Source organism: Adiantum capillus-veneris, chromosome 16, assembly GCF_014529385.1.
Source record: "Adiantum capillus-veneris isolate H3 chromosome 16, ASM1452938v2, whole genome shotgun sequence".
NCBI classification, from domain to species: domain Eukaryota; kingdom Viridiplantae; phylum Streptophyta; class Polypodiopsida; order Polypodiales; family Pteridaceae; genus Adiantum; species Adiantum capillus-veneris.
In genome coordinates, this window is record NC_140946.1 from 83992314 (window position 1) to 84018935 (window position 26622).

Below are 26622 nucleotides of genomic sequence, written 5' to 3' on the forward strand. Positions count from 1 at the left end.
CTACGAAATGTTTCTTCTTCCTCTTCCCTACCCTCATTCCCTGCTAGCTCTCTCCACCTTCGAAGGTGTTTGAGGTCTTGGGACTGAGGCTTGGTATAGTTAAAGCTTTCTTCAAGTTTAGGTTATGCTATGATGGTGATGCATGAAGCTTTGCATCTTCATTGCTTCACCTAGGTCACAAGGAACACAAAGAATGTATTGTAACAAGTCTCTTTTTATGGGAGAAATCATAATACAAATGCCTATTGGAGGGGGGACCGGCTCCACATAAATCCGGTCCTCAACTGTTGTCATGTTCTCTAAATTCTCTCTCTTGCAAAAGTATTGTCTATGCCAACTTAACTAATTGCTATAATTATGTTGCTATCTTCAATTATGTTTACCCGATATGCTCACAAAATCATTTCTTGAAAGTACTCTCATTAAATTCCGCTACTCTCAAATTGAATAGGCAAATTCCATTACAGTTCAAGAAAGGATTGCCTCAGCGTAGCCTTGAGCCGGTTGAAAATGGAAACTACCTGGTTGCAAACCATGGTAAAGGAAAGAAAAACTGGTGAAATATGTGAGAAAATAGTTCAAAAATCTTACAAATTTTAAATTAATGCTAGTATTTCCGGTTCATTTGTTTGTGGGAAGGAAACTCAATCGACGGCCGCTTAATAAAAGAGACTTTCCTTAATACTGATTAGAATTAAGTTATAGAATGTAAGAAAAGTCAAGCCATGTGAGGCTGTGAAATGAAATGTGAAATTAAAAAAAACCCTCTAATATATATGTGTGCATGTGTGTGTATCCATAGAATTTACTAGAATTATGTAAGTAAAGTTTCACTTTAACATTCTAAAACAATAGAATGCAAGAAAAGTAAAGACATGTTAGGATATGAAATGAAAGTGAAATAAACATTTAACGCAAGTCTCCATCACATAGCATTGAAAACAATGAAAGTCCCCCTAACCCAACACAAAACTAAGGTTTCTTTTAGAAAATAAAAAATTGAATGACCTTCACCCTTTGGATACTAAGGACTTTAGCACGCCCAAAAGAAGAAGTAAAGAGAGCTTAAAATGTAGGACCAAATTACAATCATGGAAAGACCCATTTAGAATTTAAAAGAAAGATATAATATTTACAAAAATTTCATTTTTAATTCAAAAGGACACGTGTCCACCATCGGCAATCTTTTCATCAACGCCTAAAAAATGCACCATTTCTCCACCACCCCACCTATGGCCTTCTTCAGGTCAAAAACTCAACATGACCACTAAGTAGTAAAATTAAGTTAATGGTATAATCATTATAAACGCAATGTGGGACTCGGCTCTATGCTATGCATGAACTACATTTGTACCCAATGCTGAGAAACGTGCCGAGTAATTACGCACATATTGCGAGTATTTTAAATTGTGAGGTGGTGGGCTCAAATATCGCACCATTTCTCCACCACCCCACCTATATGGCCTTCTTCAGGTTAGAAACTCAACATGACCGCTTAGTAAAATCAAGTTAATCAGCATTGGGTACAAACGTAGTTCACGCATAGCATTTTATGATGATTATACCATGAGAAACGTGCCGATTACGCGCGGTACTGCGAGTATTTTAAATTTTGTCAGGTTGTGGGCTCAAATCTAGCAATGACGAGGAATCGCTACAGCAACGAGGAATGGAAAGCTAACGAGAGCGCCCCAGAAGGGAGCCATCACATGTTTGCAGCAGAAGCAAGGAAGCTAAAGCTGGATTGAGATGGAAGACAGCCAAACTCTAAGATAAAATGTTGGCCTCTCCTGCCCATGATTTACTCTTTGCTGCCTTCCGAATACAATGGGCCAAGCTCCAGGTATTCTTCTTTTTGAACTTGCTCTAGTAGAAAGGGATGTGAGTATGGAAGACGGTTTTGTAGTGGGGGGTGTAATATAAGAAGCGTGACCCCTAAGATTTTTTCCATTGAGCTGTGTTGTGTTCATCCCCGCTTGTGCTTCCAATTGCAAGAGTTTAAAGCACAATCTCAAATCTCCAGAAATTTATGCCTCTGTCATGCCTTGGGCCTGTGTATTCCAGCGCATCAAGCAATCTCAACCGGCCATTGCATTAGCATTCTAACAGTGAATAGGACAAATGCATGACGGATGGGATCTCCCTCACCCCCACTGTTCCGGGACAGGGAACAGGCTCGGCCTCCGCCTCGCCTATTCCAGCCCGGAACAGTGGGGGTGAGGGAGATTCCCCACCTCATCATGGCTTATACTTATCCTCTTTTTGATATGTTTCTCTTTGTTCATAAAGCTCCAACTCCATAGACATGCTCAAGGTTTCAGCATCACAAAACACAAAATCAAAGGCGTTTTGATGCTTCAAAATGCTGTTTTTCATGTGCGACTATATTTAGTGAGGAATTGTGGTATGCAATGCTCGGTCTCCAATTTCTATGAGCATATCTATGTCAATTTCATCCAAAGCATGGCTTTTTTTGTAAAAACGTTGGGTTTTTAAAGCATTTTTTATTATATGCATATGATGGGAGGAGCAAGACAATCTTGCGGGCACTCTATGTGAGCAAGGCGAAGCTACATTTGCACATAATGACCAAAATTTATGAAAGAAAATCAGGTCTTTAGGTCAACACTTCCTCACATATAGATCAGCATTGTGCTCTATAAGTGTTCTCTTTTGAGTCAGGTGTATGCTTCTTTTATGTGATTGTCTATGGAGAATATGAGGGTTTACATGTGTGGCGATGGCTACGCTAGTGTGCGCACATATTGAGAAGTTTGTTCGTGTGTTTTCTTTTGGGTTTTGGGAAACTTACCACAATCATGAAGGAGTTGAGCGTTTGGTTTCGGGTTTTGGGACATTCAAGACGATCGTTAAGGAGTTGAGCATCATACTCTCAAGTGAAATCTTCTCCTTGGTTTTTCCACTTGTGAAATGTGGGTGTGTGTTATATGGGCCAGATACTTGCACTCTCACAACGTTATTAGATGTCGTGTAGAGTACTATACCAAATATTTGTGTTTTTTGGCCTCCATGTGTTAGGCTTCATTATGGCTGATCTGCCTTGCATCTCGAGTTATGATAGAAACTCAATACACAGATCTTTGTATCGATGTATGTTTGTGTGTGTGTGTGTGTGTGTGTGTGTGTGAGCATATATTAGTACCTAGTTCTACACCCACTATTGGGCATTCCTGATGTTAGCGGGGATATTGTAGTATTTAGTCAATCTAGGTATATGTTTTATTCATATAGCGGACATGCAAACTTTACAATTGTGAAGTTTTTGCTGAGTTACGGCTGGTTGATATTGTGTTAATTCTTTCTATCTTCCATTGTGTGTATGCCCTATCAACCATTAGAAAGAGGATGGGGTCTCATGTGTGCAAGAATGGTGGGTGTGTAAGAGAGGTGTTAGAGTGGTCAAAGGATGCACTTTGCCCCCCAAAAAGGGGGTGGAATTTGGATAACTTTATGATTTTCGGCCTTCCATGACTCCTACATATAATCTTCGACTTGAGCGGAGATTATAGATCTGTAATCTACACGCTGAGCTCTTTCCGTAGATATGTTATATGATATGGTTTTGGTCGCTAGATTTTCGGCCTTCCATAACTCCTACATATAATCTCTGACTTGAGCGGAGAGTATAGATTTGTAATCTACACGCTGAGTTCTTTCCATAGATATGTTATATGATATGGTTTTGCTCTCTAGATTTTAAATTACATTTTGGGAGGAAACTTTAAATTCAAATAAACTAGCCGTTTTGCCTGACTGAATTCGAACGTCGTCCTTTGATTGCTTTCTTAACACTAGAGGTTTGACTCCCTTAAACTGCCAAATAAAGAGGCCCTCCTAGATCCCATTCTCTTCCTAATGCTACCTTTGTTTTGTGCTAATTTTTATGCTCTGCTAATGCTAGGCTTCATTATGGTTGAGTATGTCTTGTATCTATAGAGTTATGATAGAAACTTAGTACGCAGATCTTTGTATTGATGGATGCTCGTGTGCGCGCGTGCGTGTGTGGTGTGTTGTGGTTGTGTGGGAGCATATATTAGTACCTAATTCTACACCCATTATTAGGCACCACACTAACCATGTTAGTGTGGTGGTTGTAGATTATAGTGTTTAGTCAATACTATGCATGATGGAGCTGATGATTATTTTGTCTTGAAACTGCTTTTGAATGGCCAAGGGCCTTTAAATACATGTTGTGGACTGTCTCTCTGGCATTCTACCCCGTGGAGAAGCAAAGTAGAGCCACAGAGTTGTACCGTCTTGAAGTAATATAAAGAAATACCAAAAGGGATGCCATCGTTTGGGGCCATTGTAGTCTAGGAGTGGAACTCTGCCACTCCATGTCATGTGAATTCTCTCTCTCTCTTCCTGTTCAGTTGTTTTGAAATGCTAAACATTTGTTCTAGTCTATTCTTTTTAGTTGGCACGTGGTGCCATCCCATTATAGCCCGGTTGGAGTGATGTAGTTTTCTCATGCCGGGATTTTCCTAGCCTAGTTTAGTCCTTGGGTTTTGGCTCTTTCCTAGCCATATTGGCTAGTCTAGAGGTTCCTCCCCTGCCCCCGCCGCCCCCCCCTCTTCCCGGCCCGGCTTTTTGGGTGCTCCCATGTGCCCATAGCATATCTTTCCTGCTTTCTGGCCTATTTTCAGGTTTTGGGGGGCGGGAGGGAGAGGGGGGGGGGGAAGGGTGGAGGCAATTCTACCTTGCTATAGTGCCTCCCCTAGCGTTTTTGGCAGCCAGCAAGTGAGCGGCTTTGGCTTCAGCAATGGGCAGCATGCGGACATAGCCCAAGGCAGGAGATCCTGCCTTGGGTTTCCATGACATCCTTGAGACAACATCTCTTCGATGGTGCATGCCTAGGAGAGGAGAGATATCTAGAGGGTAGTCATAGATGGCGAGCCTTGAGGCGTGTAGATCTCTCCCTACATATCTAGGTTGTTGTTAGGAGGGGTTAATTTATCTTATGAAGTTATAGGAAATATACATATATATGGGTATTTTAAATTGGAAACGTGGTACATAAGGGGTCTTTTCAACAAAAAATGTGGTACATAAGTGGTCTCTATATACACAAAAAAGAAAAAAGTAGAATAGGGGGTTTTTATAAATACCTCTTGAACGGACATGTTATATAGGACCTCCACACAGTGACCCCCCAAGCTCGTGTGCAGGAGCAGATGGCAGTAGCAGTCGCACTTGTGTGTACCTTGGGTCTATCCATTGGGGCATGTCAGATCTATGTCGGTCACTTGTTTTGGCAGTTTGTTATCAGCATAGAGAACCTTTCTAAGATTCTCTCTCTCTCTCTCTCTCTCTCTCTCTCTCTCTCTCTCTCTCTCTCTCATTCTTAGATGTCTTGTCTCTTACTACCTCAGTGATCTCTCTTCTCCTTAGTTGCCTTGTTCATTCATGTGGCATTGCAGGTGTTCTCTTGTGTGAGGATCTTATCGGAGTTGAGGTGTCCACTGGATTGGAGGCTAGTTCTTGCCTTCATTGCATCTTCCGTTGCCTATTTTAACATTATCTAGGATTCATCTAGGTTGATTTTTAGTTGTATAGTGGACATGCGGGTTATGATAGAAACTTAGTACGCAGATCTTTGTATTGGTGTATGCTCGTGTGTGTGTGTGTGTGGTGTGGGGGTGTGGGAGCATATGTTAGTACCTAGTTCTACACACACTATTGGTCATTAACAACGTTAGTGGGGATGTTGTAGTATTTAGTCAATACTATGCATGATGGACCTGATGGTTATTTTGTCTCGTGGATGATTACCATGAGTCTATACCTTGTACTTTCTATTAAAGGTGAATCTGGGCTTATCCTAGATTCATCTAGGTGTATTCCATGTGTAAGCAGCCTTTCAGAGCTTTGTTATTTCAGTTTTACATTTGACATAAGAGCTCATTGCTTTGTTTGTGCTGAGCTAATGCTTTGTATGAAATTGAATTTGTTGTGTATGTTCAGGCAAAGAGGAACATATCAGGCGTATCACAGATCGTGTATTCGAATACTTTGCACAGAAAGCTGCCACTGGAAAACTGAGCTTCCCAGATCTATATACAGCTGTTCTTTTAGTTTATAAGTGAGTGGAAAACTTGCTTCTGAGTCGACTACTTGAGTTGGATCTTTGCTATCGTAACTTTTTGTTTCAGTTTGTACAACAGTTTATGTGCCGTTAGTTGTAGATTGGTTAGCCGTTTCTGACATGGTGATGCATAGAAAAATATAGATTGTCATACAAAACTCGTACACAAGTCATTTGACCTCTTGTGGGGGAACTCTCTTGTCAAAGACTGGAATTAAGTGATGTGGATGTACCTGCTTGTGAAACGCAACTCGGTTCTCGAAAAGCAATTTCCCGGAAGAGATCTCTACATAGAAAATCCTCTCTTCCAATCCTACACACAAAAGAGGTGTGTTCTCGGGTTCCTTCTCGTAAATCAGCCCCGTCTATGACATTTATGGGCTGAAAACAGAGAAAAATAGCAGCTTGTCGCGATGGAAACACGCTCCATAGGCACTTCTTCGCGAGGGACCTCGCGCACTGGGTCCTGGCGATATCCGGTACACTTGGGGCAGCCATGGGCATCACCAGCAACGTCTTCTTTTGCGGATGAAATTTGCAGCAGCATCTTCTTCTTGCAAGAATGATCTTCTTCTCTGAGTGAGGGCATGTGATGCTTTTATAGCTCTTGGCCAAGGCACGAATAGCTGAGCGCAGGCTGCTCGCGTAGAGATTGCGGCCGTTTTTTTTTTTTTTTGGTGGGTTTTTCGCTGCTCTGCCAAAAAAAGAGAGAGAAAACGTTGGCTGATCTATTGCCTTATTTATCAGATGGCTGCCCACTTATTGAGTAGGCGGCCGGCGTATTTTAAAATAGTCTAAATCTGACCAAAAACTCAATAAAACCTTATAAATTTAAAACAATGCTTTCACAGCACTTCCCAGGCGTCCCTGGATGCAATCACACGCACAGTTGCAATGCAGACATAGACTTCCTCGCGGGAAAGCATTTGCTTTCCGAAAAAGCAATCCCGCTTTCTCAAAAAGCATCTGTTTTTCCTCAGAGTTTCCTTTGAACCCATCTTCATTCAAGTGCTTGCTTTTCCTTGTGCACAATTCTAACACAGTTCGGAATTTTCTCTCGACTATGGATATCCCCTTTCCGATGCACCCGTCACCCACCTTGTGACGCATCAAGAATACCCATCACGTCACTTCCTACCGAACTTACGGTACAATCTCCTTCGCGATGCTCTATCTCACACATCCTATGACGCATCAGAGATGTCCGTTCCCGGATGGTCGGATACTTCTTCCCGATGCTCCCTATCACCCATCCGATGTGACACATCAGAAGTACTCGTTCCTGGTGGCCTTACAGATATTCCCATTCTCAGTGCTCCCGTTATTACTTTGAATGATGCACTAGGAATACTCTGTACTCGGATGTCTCTAGTGAGAAAAACCCTCTCACTTAAAATTCCAATAATTCATTTAGAATTATTTTTCCTTGGTGTTCCAAGCGAGAAAACCCTCTCACTTATAAATCCAATAATTCATTTATAATTATATTTCTGTAAGATAAAGCCAATTTAGCAACAAAAACCTATAATACAAAACCTTTTGGAGGGGGGACCGGCTTCATGTAAATCCGGTCCTCAACTGTTGTCAATAGCTTAATTTCTCTCTGTTTTTGAAGTATTGTTCATGCCTATCTAACTAGGTGTTATGCTTTTTGTTGCTCTCTCCACCCAAGCACTCTTGCTATGCTCATTAGGAACCTATTCTAATGAAATGCTCACTATGTTCATGCTATTTTTCGCTACACACAAGTTACTAGGCCATTAAATGTTACAGGTCTCATTAAATCATTTGTATCTATGTTTCATGACCTTTCCTACGGATACATGTGATGATAAAAGGGTGCTAATCACACTAAATCATCTATGGCATGTATATCTGGCATGCAATCGAGGACGTTTGCGATTTCAAGAGGGGGGTATGTCACGAGGCTATGGCAACCACTAACCTTAGTTGTTAGTTTCTTTCCATTTGATTTTTGGGATCCTCTTTTTGAAGTAACAAATGGCCGGATATTGTGTGGCCAGTGTGAAACGGCCGACAGTCGAGAGTTTCACCCACAGTTGGGAAGGGTAGGTCGCCACAAGATGGTCATGCTAGTCGGCACTTGAATCCGAGCAGTTAAAGGGTGTCTAGGCTCAAGTCAAAGTCATGTAGGCCCCTCGCTACACTTTATAAGTCGGTGGGTACTAGGAATTAACTTAAAAGAGGCGAAGTGGGCACTTGGCGGCTCATGATGAAATTTCCAAGTCTGCATCAAGAGGGGGACACCCAAATTGAGAGAGGAGGCTGATTTTTGAAGTGAAGTGACTACAGTGTGTGTGTGAGGATTGGATGCAGGTGATTATAGCTTTAATGGAAAGCTTGCCTTCTCCCTTACCTTATGTAGCGCGACGATTTGCTCTCGCGTATCTCTCTCTCCCCTTTCCACATATGGTAATGCCCCACTAGTTGGACTTCTCAAATGACCATGTACATTTTTGGGGGTTTTCTGCGCGTTTGCCAAGGCAAGAGCCTTCTGTATAGGAACCGGATTAGCTAATTGCTAATCCCCCACAAGTACGCACATCTCCATCGCGAAGGATTGCGAAAAGGGAGAGTTTCCTCTTGAAAACTCGTCTGTTTCAAAGGGGAATTGTCCCATTGCATGCGGGAGAACTTGAGACGCATAGATGTGCTCGCTCTGCCCAAAATGATCCAAAACAGATTACAGCCTGCTGTGTTTTTTCTGCAGGTTTAGGGTTTCGCACCTAAACTGCAAGACATCGCCCGAGGAGCCTCGGGGAAGCTTAAACAGGGCTTTGGGCACCTGACAGTGACAAAACAGGGAATTACAGCACGCTGAAATTTACCTGTAGCTCACTAGAAAGTTGGGTGAAAGCTAAATTCTACCACCCTACGGGCTGGTTTCACGGAGTTGTGATACACCATGTAAGTGTTGTTGTAAACTAGGAGGAGACCCGTGCTCGTGCGCTGAAGTGCTTGCCCATTGATTTGAAAAAATAATATTTTTGGCGCCCCGCACCCCCCGCCCCCCAAAAAAAAAAAAACATGCCTCTGCCCCGCCCCCTGTTTGCGATCTTCTCTCATGCCTTCTCTGTGATCCAGTGTGAAGCCCCAAAGAGAATATAGTTTCCTAACGAGAGATTTTTCGATTTTACGCGAGATGGTACCCTATAGTAAATACTATGGTCAACATTTATGTATATATCATAATGTCACTTAGCAGAGCAGGGGCAGCCTATGAGCACCCCCAAAATCCAAGAGAGAAATTGGTTGACTCTATTCTCTTCTCGGCAATGTGTGACCTTAATCTCGTGATAGCCACTTTTAAAATTGATTCTATTGAAGCAAGTATTGAGTATATCATCGAAGTTGGGTATGGGAAACCTATTCTTGATGGTAATCTTATTGAGAGGCCTATAATCAATGCACATCCTCCAAGATGCGTCTTTCTTCTGAACAAGCAATACTGGAGAACAAAAAGGTGAGGCACACTGTTGGATCAAACCCTTTTGCTAAAGGTGGCAAACCCTCTGAGAAACAATCGGTATGAACTTGTTGGAAACTTGCAGCTCTGACTTTAACTCTGACAAATTGGAATCCTTATCTTCATCCACATTTTGAGAAAGATGGAGTAAACAAAATGACTTGATTTTTATTAACTTCAAAATGGCTGAAGCCGATTTAATGGGAACTAACTCGCCTTTGAATTTTGCATCAATAACCACCTTCCTCTCCTTATTATTCTTCAACTGAATCTACTTTGCTCCGTAGTCCACTACGACGCTATTCTGAGTGTGGCAAGGCATCCCTAACAGAACATTATACCCTTCCAAGGGCATAATGTTGAAGTCCTCATGCCCTATTCCTCATGCCCTATGTAACCCTGACAATGCAACTGTAGCTTGCCTATGTAGGAGCTGAGACGACTTCATGCTCTGGTGCTGCTAACGCTGCATCCATCCGTGGTCCCATGTCTTCAGGCCACATTCCCAAGCGGCCGCCATCTCAATCAAAATAAAGTGGCCTTGGCTCTGTTGTTGAAGAAAACGAGGACTTCTTGATCATGTATTTTGCCCCACTCCTTGTTGAGCTTTGTATTGGGATCAGGGGTCCCTATAAAATTTGGTACGAGTCCCGCCTTTAATTTTCCCTTTTTAGCTCTTTCGTTTGCCGCTTTATATGTTTCCAGCTTGTTTTTTGACTTCTCCTCTTTCTTCCAACACTTGGCTAAGATATGCCTTGTTCTACCACACCCAAAACACTTAGGGTGTTTGTCATATTCTGCCTTTTACTCGACAGACAACTGAGGGGTGGTGGATTTCTTCTTTCTTGTTGATGCTTCTTTTTGTGTGACCTTGTCACCCTTGGCATAAGTCAAAGTTCGTGCTCTCATTGAAAAACTATCCTTAGCATCTCCATAAGTCGTCGTTGCGTTGGATTACTTTGGGTAGACTGAAACAATATCGTTCCATCTACTCCTTCAAGGGCACTTTCTAGAAAGAAGCCACTGGTATAGGAATGTTTCCCAATACCTCTGGTTGTAGGTTAGCCCAAACACATGTGACAAAGCTTTACTTCTGACAATACTTCATTGTGCCATCTCCATTGAAGTGACTTGCTTTTCTAGCTCACCAACACCATTGATGATGAGGAGTATACAACAATACCGTTTTTTTGACGAGGACTATATGGCATTGTACATTCTTGTTTTATCCTACCATTAGTAAGAAATGCATTATACTCTTTCAGCATATACTTCCCCCTTGACCAGAGTGGAGGTGCCCATAGTCTTGCAGCGATAAAGAGACAATGCCATCAAACTTTACATCACCATACTTGTTCCTTTGACAAGTCTCCAAGTGGAGGCAAAAGTCTCAAAAGAATCTGGCAATGCATCAAGAAATGTTTGCATAAGAGGAATGACCTCACCCACAACACTTAACTGCTCAGTGATCTTCAAACTCTGCAAGGAATGCATCCATGTCATCCTCCTACATATTCTTTGATTCTGACTCCATACGCAAGCAACTCTTGCCTCATTGCATCCTAGGAGCACACAAGTAAGCTAGAATAACATAGGAAGTAGTAGTATAATTAAGTGTGCTAATACAAAGATATCCTTGCTCTAGAGATATGGGTTATATCTTCAAGCTGGCAGGAAAAAACCTCCCATGTGAGGGAAAAAGATTTCGTGATTGTCCTAAGTGGTGTATTCACACATATCACTACCATAGCAGCATGTTAACATCCAAGTCACGTTGGAAATTTCATACATCTTGTAAACAAAGTCCATTGAGTTACATATTGATTGATTGAATGAAAAAGAAGAGGAGAGCTGAATGAAAAATAGCAAAATCCTTAGGCATCATCCTATGGAATGAGACAAACTGCCAGTGCCGGTACGATCTTATCCCGCAAGGAAGCAAAAAGACCAAACGCCATAAGGTAGTCTTCAACAAATTATCCAAGCAAAAGTAAGGAACGGACCTCTCAGCAACAGAGCCAATTCATAAACGAGCTTGGGAGGTGGCAATACAATGCCAAGCTCCTACCACAAGGTTTGGTGTTCCAACGCTCTAGCACATTAGTCCACACGAGTTAATTATGTAGCTAGAGCTACCACTTGCGCATAGTAAACCTCATCCCGAGGAGCTCGTTACTCTTGTAAAGAACTGACATTGTGTGGTCAATGCTAAGCCATCCATGATGCTAATAGTAGCATACTACATAAAACGGTGTTCTTGAGTACTCATCTAGCTTTTGGTGTCTTTAATGTCATTGTTGCCAAAGTTGGCTAGTCTTAGTCAAACAATCGGCCACCTTATCAAGTTTTGATGCTAGTGGATATTAGAAGCACTACCAACAAATTGACTAAAAATTAAAATCAGCTACCATTCACAACAAGCATCTATGGAGACAATGTTATAAACATATATAAAAATGCAGAATTGGTGTGTAAATCAAGTCTCTCTCTCTCTCTCGACACACACACACACACACACACACACACACACACACACACACACCCATAACTTAAAATGTATGAAATAACTATATCAAGCAAATTATACAATGTAATGGTCCTGCGACGAAGGAGGAAGGAGCTCTCCTGTAACCTTCGCTTATGCCCCCCCCCTTTTTCAAAGTGATAGCAGGGTTATTGGCAGCGTTCAGGTTTCGTGCAAACATTTTTGGAATTTCTGAAAATGGTTAACGTCGTCCTCCTACTCCCCCCACTCCCCTTGGGCGCGACCCAGCTCTAATGAGAAGTCGTATCCCCCTCAAAACAATTATGAGCCGTCATATGACTCAATGCTTTGTCTTGTTCTATTAATGATGGGATTTCTTTTGAAAGTTACTACTTTGGGAGGCTTTGATATCACGCATTATTCATAGAATAATTCTTGATGAAAACATTCTATCACGTTCTCTTTGTGAAGATTTATTACGAGTCTCCATTCCTCAATGGCATGCGTTACAGGAGCCAATCAGAGCAACGCATGTGCGCTCGTGTTTTCTGCGCTCATCTTCTCTACGCTGAAAGGAGATAGGGTGCGACCCTGTGCATCCCCCTCCCCCCACTGCCCCCACTGGCACGGGCGCAACCCGGCTCTTAGAAACTAATCAGCATTTTAGGCTTGGCAAGATTTCACCCTCTGCAAAGTGCTTCCTTCAATGCGACAAAAAACATTCCATTGCGCTTACACTTGGGAGATTGAGCATGTGCAAGATGTTGCTAGTATTGTTTTGTAGGGTATCTTAATCAGTCTTTTTGTACATGACAGTGACTTGAACAAGCATTTTCCACGCCCACACTATGACCCTCCATCAAGGGAGGAAGTGCATGCACTCTTCGAGGTATGCTTCTTGAATATCAATCACCATGATGAAAGACAATGTATATAATGCATTTTTGAGTCATATTGCACTACAGAAATTTGATAAAAACGCGGACAATGAGCTAAGCAAAGAGGAGTTCGCGCTATTCATGGAAAAATTTACTTCAGAATTTATAGGAAGAGTTAGCAAGGCCTTTTTTATATTTTCTATCATAGCACCAGCCCTGGCATTTTTCGCAAAACAGGCTACAGAAGGCTTACCTCGTATTGGAAAATTTGTTCAGCAAATTCCAACTCCCATCTATGCATCTCTCGTGACTGCTTTGTTCATTCTTGGAGAATCACTTTACCGAAAAAAGTGGAAGGCATAGCTCAGTTTCCATAAGACATTTTGTTCTTTTTGGAGACAAATCTATGCATCTCTCGTGACTGCTTTGTTCATTCTTGGAGAATCACTTTACCGAAAAAAGTGCAAGGTGTAGCTCAGTTTCCATAAGACATTTTGTTCTTTTTGGAAACAAATCTCTCTTTTGTGCTCCTTTTGAAAATAAATTGGTGATTTTGGTTTGAGACTTTGAACAAGTTCTTGTATAAGAATTTCCAAGTGGAAGTACGAGCATCTGCATATGCAATACAACCCAACCCATGCCATGGGTATGGCCTATTTTTCTTCTTGCCTCATCGAAGATGTGGCTGCCACAGAGAGAGAGAGAGAGAGAGAGAGAGAGAGAGAGAGAGAGAGAGAGAGGAACAACTGTGTAAATGACCCCTTTCACCAAAAAACTTGATAGTTGCATCTACCATTGTTGATCAAATGAAAAACTGATCAACAATGTAAGCTGTTCATGGCTCCAATTGGTGTTTTTATGTCATAAGTCCGACGATAGAGAGAATCAACCTCTAATAAGAAAAAGGTCCCTGGACGTAGAGTTGCACTGTCAGCAATTGGCTTGAAATTATTTGCTCCGTATCGTGTCTCCATGAGTTTCATTGTTCTTTCAAATTCTTCGGGAGAAACCTACAAGGAAGCATAATGTTTGTGACTGTTCTACCTGTAGTGTAATGATTAGAAAGCCTGACATATACAGACATACCGTAATAAAAGAACCAAGCTTGCTATTTATGTCAAGAGCAGATGCAATGTGCGACAATGAAAACTTTCCCTCCCCCTCTCTAAAGATGATGGAAAAGAGAGAGGAGGCAAGGCCGCTTCCATATGAAAACATCAATGCTCGCTTTCCGTCCTGCAACAAGGCATGCATCAAGCAAAATTATGAAGTTTCTTTTGCACAACCCAGCAGCATACTATAACATACCAAGGCACCAGCTGTTTGATGAAGAACAGATGCAAGTCCTGCATAAAGAGATGCACAATACATGTTGCCAATTTGCTTTGGCAACAAAGTGCTGGGCCCTACCTTTAGCTCATAAAACTGCTTAGCTACTTGCTGTGAAACCTAAAAGTTAGAAGCATCAGTGTCAATTCCAATTCCAGCTGCAAACATAAGAAAAGAATAAAAGATGCAAAAGCTTAAGTCATCATTCACCTTTTCTAGGTCGCGATTACTGTAGCTTTCTTCCAAGGGCAATGTCCGGAAAGGCTCCAACAGTGCAACAGCCGTCCCATCTAAATAGCTACAAAAACACAATTGTCTGACAATTTCAAGCAAACATTTATAAAGAGGCTTGTGAGTTGATTAACTGCAGAGTATGCGGAGCACAAATAAGTGGTACAATTATTCAAGTTATGACATAATAGTATTCTTTAATGGTACTCTGGAAATTTGGGCTTTTATGCATGTAATCGAAGCTCAATCGGTATCAGAATACTAACATAGTATTCTGATACTAACGCGGTGTAAAAGAAACTTGCAATGCATTTTCTACATCTCTTCGAAGAGACTTCTACCTTGATCGATGTAGGAAATCATTATAGGCCAACCGTGCAAAGCTTTTCTGCACAAGCTGCAAACACCAAGAGCCATCAAAGCGCTCATCGGTTGCTAGGAGCAATACTACAGTGGCTTCTTTGACTCTTTAACAAACAATACCTTGTTGTAAGGGGAGTGACAAACTACATAATCTGCTTCCGATAAGGAAAATGGTTTGCCAGTAAGCTTCTCATACCTGCCAATTTAGTCTCATCACAAAAACCATAAACAAACATGCACCAAAAGAGGAAACAGCTTTTCTGTATGGACTGCCTTGGGCATACTTTTCACAAAAGCGACCATAGCAAAGATCAAGAGCCTTCAGATAACATGACTGTGATAACCTGCCATCAACTACCTACATGCTCAGCAAGAAGTAAATTAAGTAGAGAGAGCTATATATCCCATAGTGTAGTATGGACAAAAGAAAATTCGCACCGGTAGCAAAACTTACAGGATACTCGCTGGCTAGTTTGGGTTTGTAAAAATCATAAACATGATCCATGTGTGTTCCAGTGTACTTGCGCTCTAATGCTAAGGGTGCATTTGGTCCAATCAGCATTGCAACTGCTCCTGCACCTCCTGTTGGCCTTGCAGATCCTTCTGCATAAACCTGAAACAAAGAAAACATGGCTAGAATTTCCATTGCTATTTCATAAAGCTAAAATTGGTTCTACAGCATTTGAGCAGAAATCAAAGGCGTGTTTTACCGCACTATCTGCAGCTACCACTAGCCCGAATCGACCATCCCATGCACTACTTTCCACCCAGTTCACACAATTAAGTAAAGCGGCTGTTCCACCATAACATGCATTTGTTGAATCCACTCCTTCAATATCAGTGTTTCCACATTTCTGTATATAAGCATTTGATAATCAGATTCTTCAAGCCATATCAATCGCAATCACCGCCAAATAAGATTCCATAGCAGCTACCTGGAAAAGCTGCATTAGCCATGTTTTAATGGACTTGCTTTTGTCTATAACAGTTTCGCTTCCGACTTCAAGTCGCCCAATCTGACTAGGAGCAACATTGAACTTGTCCAGCAAGCATTGGACAGCCGTCAAACTGATAGAAAGGTAGTAAGAAATGTGTAAACTTATGGTGCAACTCAATCAATACACATGATTTTCTAAGCATTCTCGGGCAGAAATTCCACTATACTGTGGACTTACGTAGGTTTAGCTATGCTACCTCATTGAGATGACATCCTCAAGATCTGTGCAGAAAGCTAATCGATATTGCCCTAAGCCAATTGTGTATTTTCCTTTGCTAGCCCCGTCAAAAGTTTCAAGAGCATCCTGCATGTTCAACAGCAAAGTGTTCGACATGCAAATTTTTGATGATCAACATGAAGACGTGCATTAAGCTTGTTATGACTCGTACATGCAAGTGATATTCTGGGAGCCATAAGGTGATAGCAAAACACCAAGCTAACATGTATGTGCTTCAACTTAACAGAGATTTTCTACATGCTTCTGTACAAAGAACGTGTTTGCAAGGAGACAATGAGAGCCAGAAAGAGATACGTGGAGAACCGAAGTCGCTGGAAAGTAAATTTCCATGGCCAAAATGCCAACATTCTGCGGTCTGTCCACCATAGCCGAGATCTACAAAATACTGCGGGAAAGCAGGTGACCTCTCTCGGAAGGAATGCAAACCCTTGGGCTTGAGACTTGCGTCTGATAGTGCCGGAGAGCTTGTTGGACATATAGGAATATGAACGTAGCTTGCGCTGCCCTCGTTTTATATCATGCTTTCCTGTCGTTGGTGGCTGTCAAAAAGAGGAGCGCGCCCCAAAAATATTCTATGCTTTCTTGTCCGGGCAAGCCTCCACACTATCTCGCACGGACGGCTTCAAATGGGATCTAGGGTTGAGGTGATTCGGACCGTCAGATGCACATTTGTAAATTCGTGTAGGCTTGCCAATAAAAAAATTGATCCTTGTAGCCATGTAATCATCGATAGAAAATTGACCAAAAGACATTTAATGCATGTAGTGTAATCTTAAATCTATTCTATGAAAAAAAATCATATGAAAAGGGAAACTTGACCGAGGAGGTACTATGTACACTAACCTCGAGAATCCTTTCCTCAAACATGACCTTGTCATGTACCTAAAGAGCTAAGTGGATGATAGCATGCAAGAATGTGCATCCCACTTGTAAAGCTCATTTGAAGCATATTTAGAAATGAAATTATATACTTACCATAAAGAGGAAAAGTACCGTATACTTACCTCAAGGTAAAAAGACATTTGCAAACTAAGGAGGTAAAAGTGCATCACCAAAGTCCCAGCCACTAATGGTCCAGTCATTTCCTTGACTTGTTGACTAAACACTAAAAGTACAAATTAGTGAATATAAATAGGGCATTTAAACTAGCATTTAGTTGAGAACCTTGGTCTTCTTAGCTAGGACTTTCTATATACTTCAGTTTGAGAATTGCTCTCTGGAGAGAAATCCGATTCACCAGCTTGATCCTACACAAGCTATACTTTATCTATAGGCACAACAATGCTTGTAGCATGTACATATAATCTGCTTAAGTAGAAATCTGATTCATCAGCTTGATCTTACTTTATCTATAGGCACAACAATGCTTGTAGAATTTACATATAATCTGCTTAAGTTGGAAATGTATTCATCACTAGTTCTTTTCAGATAATCGTATCAACCTTGAGACAAAGGAGTGGAAATTTCCATCCCGACATTAGAAGAGAGGAATCTTATTCAAAGCTTCTTCTGAGACCTTTTAGTTGCTCTAACATAACCTTTAATGGAATATATAGCTCCTTGGAGAAAAAATACGAAGTCATGCCATACATATATGAACTTGTCTGTGTGTGTGCCGCCAAGCACTCATTAAGTGGAAAGATCGACCTATAGAATGCGCCTCTTGGGAAACAATTGTTGTTCTTAAGAAGAAATGTCCCACTTTTGTTTCTGAGGACAAAAACACCTCCAAGGGGGAAGTAATGTGAGGCCTACAATCGGGCATTGCCCAGTGGAGAACCAACGCAGGGGCATATCTATAAGAATAGACAAGGAGGTTAACTAGATCACATGGCTCCCTAGCCCTAAGCCTCTCATTGGTATTGGAGATTGAGTTAGTTTTTAGGGTGTGGGGTCGCATGCTTGGAGCCTTGCTCCGATATGCAAGGAGCAAAATTTGCAGGCATGGTGCTTGACAAAACCCTAGCCTGCTCACTTGCAAGGCCCTTGGCCTATTGATGCATATATTGCACTACTAGATTAGACAATTTAGTTACATTCTTATTCAAACGTGCAAATTTTGTTTCTATGATAGACATGCATGATTGTAATGCTCAAAATTCCAGTAAATCAAGCAACTCGATGTTGTCATGCATGCATGCTAGTTGCCATGCGGACACCCTCCATGAGAGTAGTTGGTTGCGATACAACAATAGATGCAACGAGTGAAAGGCGATCAAAGTCAACTAACGATGCATGTCTGTGTTTGAATCCATAATAATGCGGTGTGGTGCTAACAAAGGAAAATAAATATCTTGTATAAATCAATTGTGCAAAGCTTTTGCCAAAGTCACAACGAGCAATTGCAAATCCAAAAAATTTATAGGCCTTGCCAAATAAAATCCCAAAACCGAGATGACTTGCCAAATTGAATCTAATGTTGAGTGTTGGAGGTTGCTCCAAATCTCATTGCCAGATAAATGCTTCAAGCCTTGCAAGGCTTGATGTCGTGAACTTAATGTGGCTTTGAGACTCTTACCAAAACCACTATGTGACAAACCTACAAGCTTAAGAACTTTCATGTGATAAGCAACAATATGTAGAAATTGTGATGGTTAGCAAATTTTAACCGCCTTGCTGGAAATTATTGCGAATTTCCAATGTATTTTACCGCTCGTTAGAGATAACTCCAAGACCAAAGCCTTGGCAATTATCTTGTGAAGCTTGCAGGGCCTTCGAAAAAAGTGGTATTATATTCTTTGAGATACGAGAAAAATCTTTGTAATTTTTTGTAATTATAGCTTGTTGAGCAGAGGTGTCTTCTATGATCTATCCAATGCTTGACTACCTGAAAAACTAGCTTGAAGCTTCTGTGGCCAATTGCCTAAGTTCCCTACAGGGAACCAGCTCTTGGTCAACTCAAGAGACCCCCAAAATAAGAACCTTAGTGTGAAAGCAAGGTCACCAAGAGGAGGTGATGGCGAGCAGTTTGCGCATGCATGAAAAAGAGAAAGAGAGCTTTGTATGGTCATCGTCTTGTAGCCTTACAGTGACCAATGTTTCCCTGCAAGCCAAAGAGAGAGAAATTTTGTGTAGTTCGCTCCACAAGTGTGTGTTGGGGAGCCTTCCCTCATTCATCTACCTCTACTCGACCACGCTCTCCCCTTCTTTGCATGCATACAACTCCACGCCCCAAAAAGTAATTGAAGCTTTTATGCTAGCGAGAGGCTTAGGGCTAGGGAATCACATGCTCCACGTGGCCTCCCTGTCTATTCTTATAGATGGGTCCCCACATTGGTTCCCCATTGGGCCATGCCTGACCATAGGCCTCACATTACTCCCCCCTTGGAGAAGTGTTTTTATCCTTGAAAAGAAAAGTGGGGTCATCCTTCTTAAGAACATTAATGTTTTCCCAAGTGTCACCTTCTTCAGGTCGATCTTTCCACTTAACTAGTGCTTGGCAGCACACATGACGATGAGTTCATATATGCATAGCATGACTTTGTATATTTTCTCAAGGAGCTATATATTCCATTAAAGCTTATGCTAGGGCACTAAAAAGTTTCATAAGAAGGTGTGAATAAGATTCCACTCTTCTAAGATTCGCATGAAAAGTTCCACTCATTTGTCTTGGGGTTGATACAATTATCTTAAAAGATTCCACTCTTCTAAGCTTCCGATGGAAAGTTCCTCTCCTTTGTCTTGGGGTTGATACATTTATCTTAAAAGAACTAGTGGTGAATATGATTCCAACTTAAGTAGATCATATATATGTTCTGTGGGCATTATTGTGCCTACAAATAAAGTATAGTTTGTGTAAGATCAAGCCGATGAATCAAATTTTGCTCCGGAAAGGAGTTCTCAAACTGAAGTATACAGGAAGTCCTAGCTAAGAAGACCGAATTTCTCAACCAAATGCTAGTGTAAATGGCTTATTTATATTCACTAATGTGTACTTTTAATGTTTAATCAGTCAAGAAAATGACTGAACCATTAGAGGCTAAGATTTTGGTGATGAAACTTTACCTCCTTGGTGTGCAAATGCCTTTTTCCCTCACGGTAAGTATACGGTACTTTTCATCTTCATGATAAGCGTATTATTTTTTATTTCTAAATATACTTCGAATGAGCTTACAAGTGGGATGCATATTCTTGAGTGCTATCATCCACTTGGCTCTTTAGGCACATGACAAGGTCATGTTTGAGGAAAGGATTCTGGAGGTTATTATCCTCGGTCAAGTTTCCCTTTTCATATGATTTTTTTCATATAATAGATTTGAGATTTCACTACAGGGATTAAATTCCTTTTGGTCAATTTTCTATCAATATTACATGGCTACAAGGTTACTAATCATTTTTTTTTAAAATTGGCACATGTTGCTCCTACTGTGCATAAGGGTGCACAACTTGGGCTACCAACTCATGGAGTTCAATCAAACAATTGTACTAGCTAAGATGCCACTAATTCACAGCAATCTTGCGTTAAGGGTTGCCAGCAAAAATCATTATCGTTGTAAGTAAGACGTTCAATATTCTGAACTTTATAGGCTAGGATACACCTTTGTCAAAGCATGCACACTAGGTGTATAGGCCCTAGTGTTTGGCAAAGACTTGTCTGAGGTGGCATGTGAATTCATTGGCACATGTTGTCAGTCACAAGGTGTACAACATGATGAAGGAACTCAAGGAGTTCAATTTAGCCAGTGTGGAGCAAGGTTTATGAGGGTATCTCTCACTCTTGTCACACTAAGTGTTTCCAATCACCTCCAGACACAAGTACTTTTTGTACTTGAGGGATGTCACCTTCATTGACATCAGTATATGAGACATATTCCATAGGTGGAGAATATAAGTCTCTAGGACTGACACTGGTGCCTTCTTTCCTAATAATGTGCCGCAACAAAGTCTCTAGTTGTTAATCAAGTTTACAAGACCATTTCAAGCATGTGGTACCGGAACAATTTCAATGGCAAAAAATTGTCAGATATCTAGTATGACTTGTTAATGTAACAAGTATTGTAAACAACACTATTGAATGGTTGTTTCAGTTTAAGATTGTAATTTTTCATATTTATTATGCATATAGCAAGGCTATGTCATGTCAATGAAAATGCTTCATTATTTGCACCTAGATGTTGTTTATGTGCACATTCTATTATGGTTTAAATGTTTTATCAAGGCAACCTTGTATCGTTCCACTTAGTGTATTACAAATTGCTATGGTTCATGGGCACAAGTGTTTAGTTTCTTTCCAAAGAGCTATTCATGTAACTATTCCCTCAAGTGTTCATGTATGCTATGAGCATATGTTAGCAGCTAATACCGAAGGCTATAAGCATCTATCAACAACCGATACTAAAGGCTAAGAACATCAGTTATCAACTAAGATATCAATTGGACATATGATTTGTCAATGGCTATCTCAAGTAAGGTAATAAATGCAAAATGTTTAAGTAGACATCGACATTAGGACAACAATGTTGTTAATCAAGATCATCTTGGTTAACTTCATTGAACCTCACAGCTTGCTCCTTGAATTTGGTCGTCCATAGTGTTATGTTTTTGGTCGTGAACCATTGAAGTGGAAAGATAGACATGAAGAAGGTGCTACTTGGAAAACATCTATCTTCTTGTGAAGAGGTTTTCCAATTTTAGTTTTCATGGACCAAAACTCTTCCTTAAGAGAAAGAGTAATGTCAAGACATGGGTACTATGAATGTCTTGGAGAAGGTTTGAGTTGGTGAATGTCTCGGAGAAGGTTTGAGAAGGTTAATGGCATGCCAAACAACCCGTGGTCTCTCATGTATACTTGCTCGCATAGTAAAGTGGATTTTGCAAAACTTCATCAAATGCATGTATTGCAAGGATTTTTTATTTATTTTTTAGCCATGCAAAAATTGTTGCTTCCAAAAAGAAACAAACAATTTATGAGTCCTTACTAACGAATTAATACTTTTAAAAGTATGTATTTCAAACAAAAGTGATACATTGAAACTTAAAGGGCCTTAATCAACCATCAAGCCTTTATTTAATGGGCCATGTACTATGATCAAAATAGGAATTAAATTACGATATGTTATTATAATCCCACCTCATCTATTTTTTGGCTAGAAATATGATCTAGTAATATGAGGTTGATATCTATTGGCAGATGAGTCAGTGAAGAATAGAAGGACTCGTTCACTTTAGGAGGCCTCTACTTCTACAAAGAGAAAAATCTATGGTCATAAGAAATTATTTTAATTATACAACCTCTATGTCTAATAAAAATTATACTATTTTGACTGTGGATTGTCTTGCCTATGAGTCCTCCCTGTAGTCTTGCAAGAAAGGAGGCTTTGAACTCTCCACACCAAGGTCAAGAGGCAAGAGTTTTATCACTTGAATATTAACCTTTCTTGTTTACTACTACCAAAAGAGGTGTTCATGACTTGAAAGTAAATTCTCCAAATCTATAGACAAAGCCTCTCCTTTTACCTTTTTTTAAGTAGCTTATAGAGGGGATCGTGGACCACGTGTAGTGATGGCAAAGCTCAACCAAGCATCAAGGGCATTCCACTAGAGAGTGGATCGCAAGTGTGTCTAGGATTGGGAGGAGGAGGTTAGTAGCTCAGGTTTATCACCCAATAAGAAAGGGCTAGATAGTGAGCCATGCACCACATTATGCATAATACGAGGATAACATTTCATGGCTTGGCTATATAGTGGGGGCCTAATTGTCCATCTAGCTTGGCTACCCAAGAGCCTTCGATCTTGGGCACCCTAATCCTTGACCACCATGGAAAATTCCATGCCATTGTTAGAGGCATGTAACGTTCAAATAATATTAGAGCTTGGTAGTAGGGGGAACCTTTTTTGGTTCACATACATTTGGCAATTACACTGGAGGTAAGTTCAATATTACTTCATTTTATCAGTATACAATTTTGTGACAGATTTAAATTGTCTTAATTTTGTCTTAGTAGCTCTCTCACTCTTGGTATCAAGAGGCACATCTTCACGCACCATAGACATTAGAGAATTCCTTTCTTAATTGAAGGAAGAAAATGGGCCAAGATCTCTTTCCAAGGTGAGCACAAAGGACTTTAAGTGAGATTTAAGCTCACAAGCTTGGCTAGCTATAGATAAAAAAATTATTAAAGTAGAATTGCTATAAGAAGAAAGGGAGATTAGGGGTGTGTGTGTGTGTGTTCCAACAACAATATAACATCTACACCAAAGAATCCTTTCAAATTACAAAAGACACTAGAAACTATGTCAATGAAAAGGTGGTATAATTCCCATTCATAGTACAGAACAGTCTTTATACACAAGTACAAGAGAATCAAGAGCCTGAAGATATATAAGTCTGTCGTCTTCAAGCCAAGGAACTTTGAAAACCATAGTTGAGAAGGTAACCATCACCTGCACCCATGGAAACAACACAACCTATAGTTAGCATTGGCACCGTATGCAGGTGATGCATGGGTATTCCACATGTTATAGATGTCACCCAACTAGATTGCTTTCAAAGACAAATAATAAGAAAGGTAAAGCTAACCATAACATATTCAGTGATGGTTTCATTTACAAGGGGTTGCAGGGAAACCATGTGGAGCTCCTTTTGCTTTGCAAGCTCTCATGAGATAAGGCCGGAGACGAGTTTTATGAGGCAATTTAGCCCCGAAGTGGGCCACATAACCCGTTTCTTAACTTTACAGAGTTTGGCATTAATTGCTGCTATTTTTTGTGGGTCAGTAATAGTGCTCATACGTGCGATCAATCTGTACTTTGGAGTCGTCTGTAACACAAAGAGATGTTAGTAAGTATGTACTACACCTTCCTAGAAGGAATAAAAAAAACCACATAAAAGGTAATAAGTATGAGTGCTCAATTCCCTTTAATCATAACACGTAGAGGTGGGATATTCTAGAATCCCCCAATAGTTCCAACGGCCAAGGGAGTGTGCCACCAAGCCCCATTAAATAACATAAAATTGATGCAATAAGCAACCATAAAGAGCCACATGAGCAGCCATAAGGTAACCATTTACAACCATATTCGGCCATATTTCACAACCATCTTCAACAAACATATTCGGCCACAACCATTCTTAACCTATTGACAACCAACCATTCACAACCATATTCGGCCACATCAGTAGCTTTGCCAAAGATCTGTCACAAAACAATCAGCATGCATAGACTGTATCTGAGCAGGAAAGGCAAGCTCAATAACAAACTCTAGAGGCACCTCATCAGAAAGATAATCGCAAGTTGCAACAGCAGTCACAATAAAATAGACCAGGCTGCTTATTTTAAACCTCAAAAGTAAGCAAATAGCTACCATATAATATAGGGTCATTCACCAAGTTGTAAGAATAAAATTCTATCATGCTTTTTTAGCAAAAAAAAAAATCTCAAGGCAACCATTATCCAGTATTGAAGGAAGTGTACAACCTTTTAATTTTTATCACTACTCATATACACGCCCATGACAAGTCAGTAGACATATATTCAAAGAATTACCTAAACTCGAAAGGAGAGTAAAAAAACAGTGCCACAGATACCAAAGGGTGCTCATACACATGCCTATGACAAGCCAGTCATATATTGAAAGCATTCCCTAAACTTTAAAGGCGAGTAAAAAACCAGTGCCGAAGATACCAAAGGGTCACTGGATGTTGCCAACCATATAACATTCATATTTTGAATTAGTATAGCCAAGACATGCATGAGGTCTATTACTATATCAAAAGGTGAATCACAACACATCCAAGCAGCTTGGATAGTAGTCCCACATCAGTGTCTTAAGTCACCTGAGATTGAGTCGGAGCAGCCAACTCCACAATAGCCTGCTTGTCTTTGCCTATTTCCATAGAGCCAACCACTAACAATACAACCCTTGCGGGAAAAACCCTCACAATCCCAAGGTACAGACAAGCTTTCACTAGTGCACACACACACACACACACACACACCATAGAAGCACATAGGTACCAATGCTAAGTGAGCATGAAAGCTCACCTTTTATAGGGTTCGGTGCCAGTAACCACATTCCTTCCACAACAGTATGGTGGGTCTAACTTCATGAGGGAGAAGAACCATCAGCGCCGCCTCATACTCAGAGAGAGAGAGAGAGAGAGAGAGAGAGAGAGAGAGAGAGAGAGAGAGAGAGAGAGAGAGAGAGAGAGCTGTAGAGTAGATGTCACCAAGAGGGAGCCATCGCGTCATCAAGCGATTGAGGACAAGGTATACAGAGTCAAGCCAGCCCGCACAAAACACCATTATCCCACTTAACTCCTAAAGTGTTAGGTACCATACATTAAGAATCCACCCACTAATTTCCCATTTAGAATTTCACCTAGTGAATTCAAACCATATTTCACAAGAGATTTCCCAAGCCAATACTAGTTACTGAGATTAGTCCCCAGTTAATTATACCTAGGAAGTGGCAACAAGCCACTCCTAGATACCAGAAGGAGTTAAACTGTGTGTAAGCAGTAGGATATGTGTGTGTGTGTGTGTGTGTGTGTGTGTGTGTGTGTGTGTGTGTGTGGGTGTGTTATAGCTATACATGTAGTTGGGGGAAAGTCCAACTACTGTAAATGCAATAGCAAGAGGGGAAAATGTTTTAGACAATTGTCCACAACCCTAGGGGTAGGCCATGGCATTGTGGAAAGAGGATGCTATATTGCTATCACTATTACTACTTTTGGACATTTATCAAATTTACTTATGTTTTATTCTCAAAAACTATTCAAAAGAAGCAATGTAAATAGAACTCTCATTTACCTACTAATCTTAGAGTTTAAGTGAAAAGCAGCCACTTTTATTTTTGGGTGCATGCATGAAGAGAGAAAGAGAATCCTGAAATTGCGTCTTTGCATGAATCGCACTTTTTCAACAAGAATCAGCCTCTTGGCTCTCCACATGGAAGTTGAGCGCTCCAAATTTACCCCCTTTTGAAGCCAACAAAGCCATTAGAATCTCCATCAGAGAAAAGCTATAGAAGATACACTTTTTTCCTTTTTTATGCTTATTTTCTCTCTTAATCATGGTGTACACTACCTCAATTGCATAGCTCTTGCTCTCTCATCTTTCATATATTTATACTATTGTAATTCATGCTCCATGAGGTGAATAAAGAGGTAAAGAAAAATACTCAATCATCTTGATCAAGGGGGATGGTTGGTACCCAATATGGTGTCTTGTGGCTTGATTCTTGTTTATGTTGTTCTCTTTATGTGTTGTGATTAAATCAATGGTTTTGCTGAATTTATTTTTATTTAATCAATCGAAGCTTTCTTGAAAGTATTGGGAAGATTTCTAGAAGCCAATATATACCAATATTTATGTAGGGTTACAACAAATAAAAGTGTGAAGCATTATTATTAACATGCAATTAGAAACTTAATGACATGTTTGAGAAATAGTGCAAGCAACGATACCAAAAAAACACTCAAATATTACTTGACGAGAATGTACGAGTGGTAATCTTATAAAGAAGAGCTATGAGTGACATAAAGGATGCCATCATAGGTAAGGTAG

At 40.5% G+C, this 26622-nt stretch overlaps 2 protein-coding genes across 4 annotated transcripts in view; one reads left to right on the forward strand and one right to left on the reverse strand.

Moving 5' to 3' along the window:
* The first annotated feature begins 1642 nt into the window (after positions 1 to 1642).
* Positions 1643 to 26622, forward strand: part of LOC147439371 (uncharacterized) — a 38135-nt gene continuing 13155 nt past the window's right edge. Inside the window, exons 1-4 of one of the 3 annotated variants that reach the window (XM_086485207.1) lie at positions 1643 to 1843; positions 5986 to 6103; positions 12895 to 12967; positions 13044 to 13470. In XM_086485207.1, coding sequence (XP_086341333.1) covers positions 1828 to 1843; positions 5986 to 6103; positions 12895 to 12967; positions 13044 to 13319 — 483 coding nt within the window. In that variant the 5' untranslated portion in view covers positions 1643 to 1827 and the 3' untranslated portion in view covers positions 13320 to 13470. Of the gene's footprint in view, positions 1844 to 2192; positions 2405 to 5985; positions 6104 to 12894; positions 12968 to 13043; positions 13471 to 26622 lie in introns of those variants that run through there. The other 2 variants (XM_086485206.1, XM_086485208.1) reach the window with 2 other exon arrangements.
* LOC147439372 (hydroxymethylglutaryl-CoA synthase-like) lies at positions 13696 to 16636 on the reverse strand. Its single transcript, XM_086485205.1, has 12 exons — positions 16409 to 16636; positions 16074 to 16180; positions 15815 to 15947; positions 15590 to 15733; positions 15334 to 15492; positions 15164 to 15237; positions 15000 to 15075; positions 14858 to 14913; positions 14496 to 14583; positions 14265 to 14405; positions 14043 to 14192; positions 13696 to 13966 (listed from the first exon to the last, which is right to left on the reverse strand). Exons 1-12 carry the CDS (start codon positions 16478 to 16480, stop codon positions 13775 to 13777), a joined length of 1392 nt encoding a protein of 463 aa, XP_086341331.1. The 5' UTR covers positions 16481 to 16636; the 3' UTR covers positions 13696 to 13774.

Bases quoted from the DNA above. Each gene is read 5' to 3' on its own strand.
- LOC147439372 (XM_086485205.1), bottom strand. From the start codon at position 16,480: ATGGTGGACAGACCGCAGAATGTTGGCATTTTGGCCATGGAAATTTAC. The intron at 14,406-14,495 runs GTGAATGATGAC...TCTAACTTTTAG, and splicing joins GTAATCGCGACCTAGAAAAG to GTTTCACAGCAAGTAGCTAA. The intron at 14,193-14,264 runs GTATGTTATAGT...GCCTTGTTGCAG, and splicing joins ATCAAACAGCTGGTGCCTTG to GACGGAAAGCGAGCATTGAT.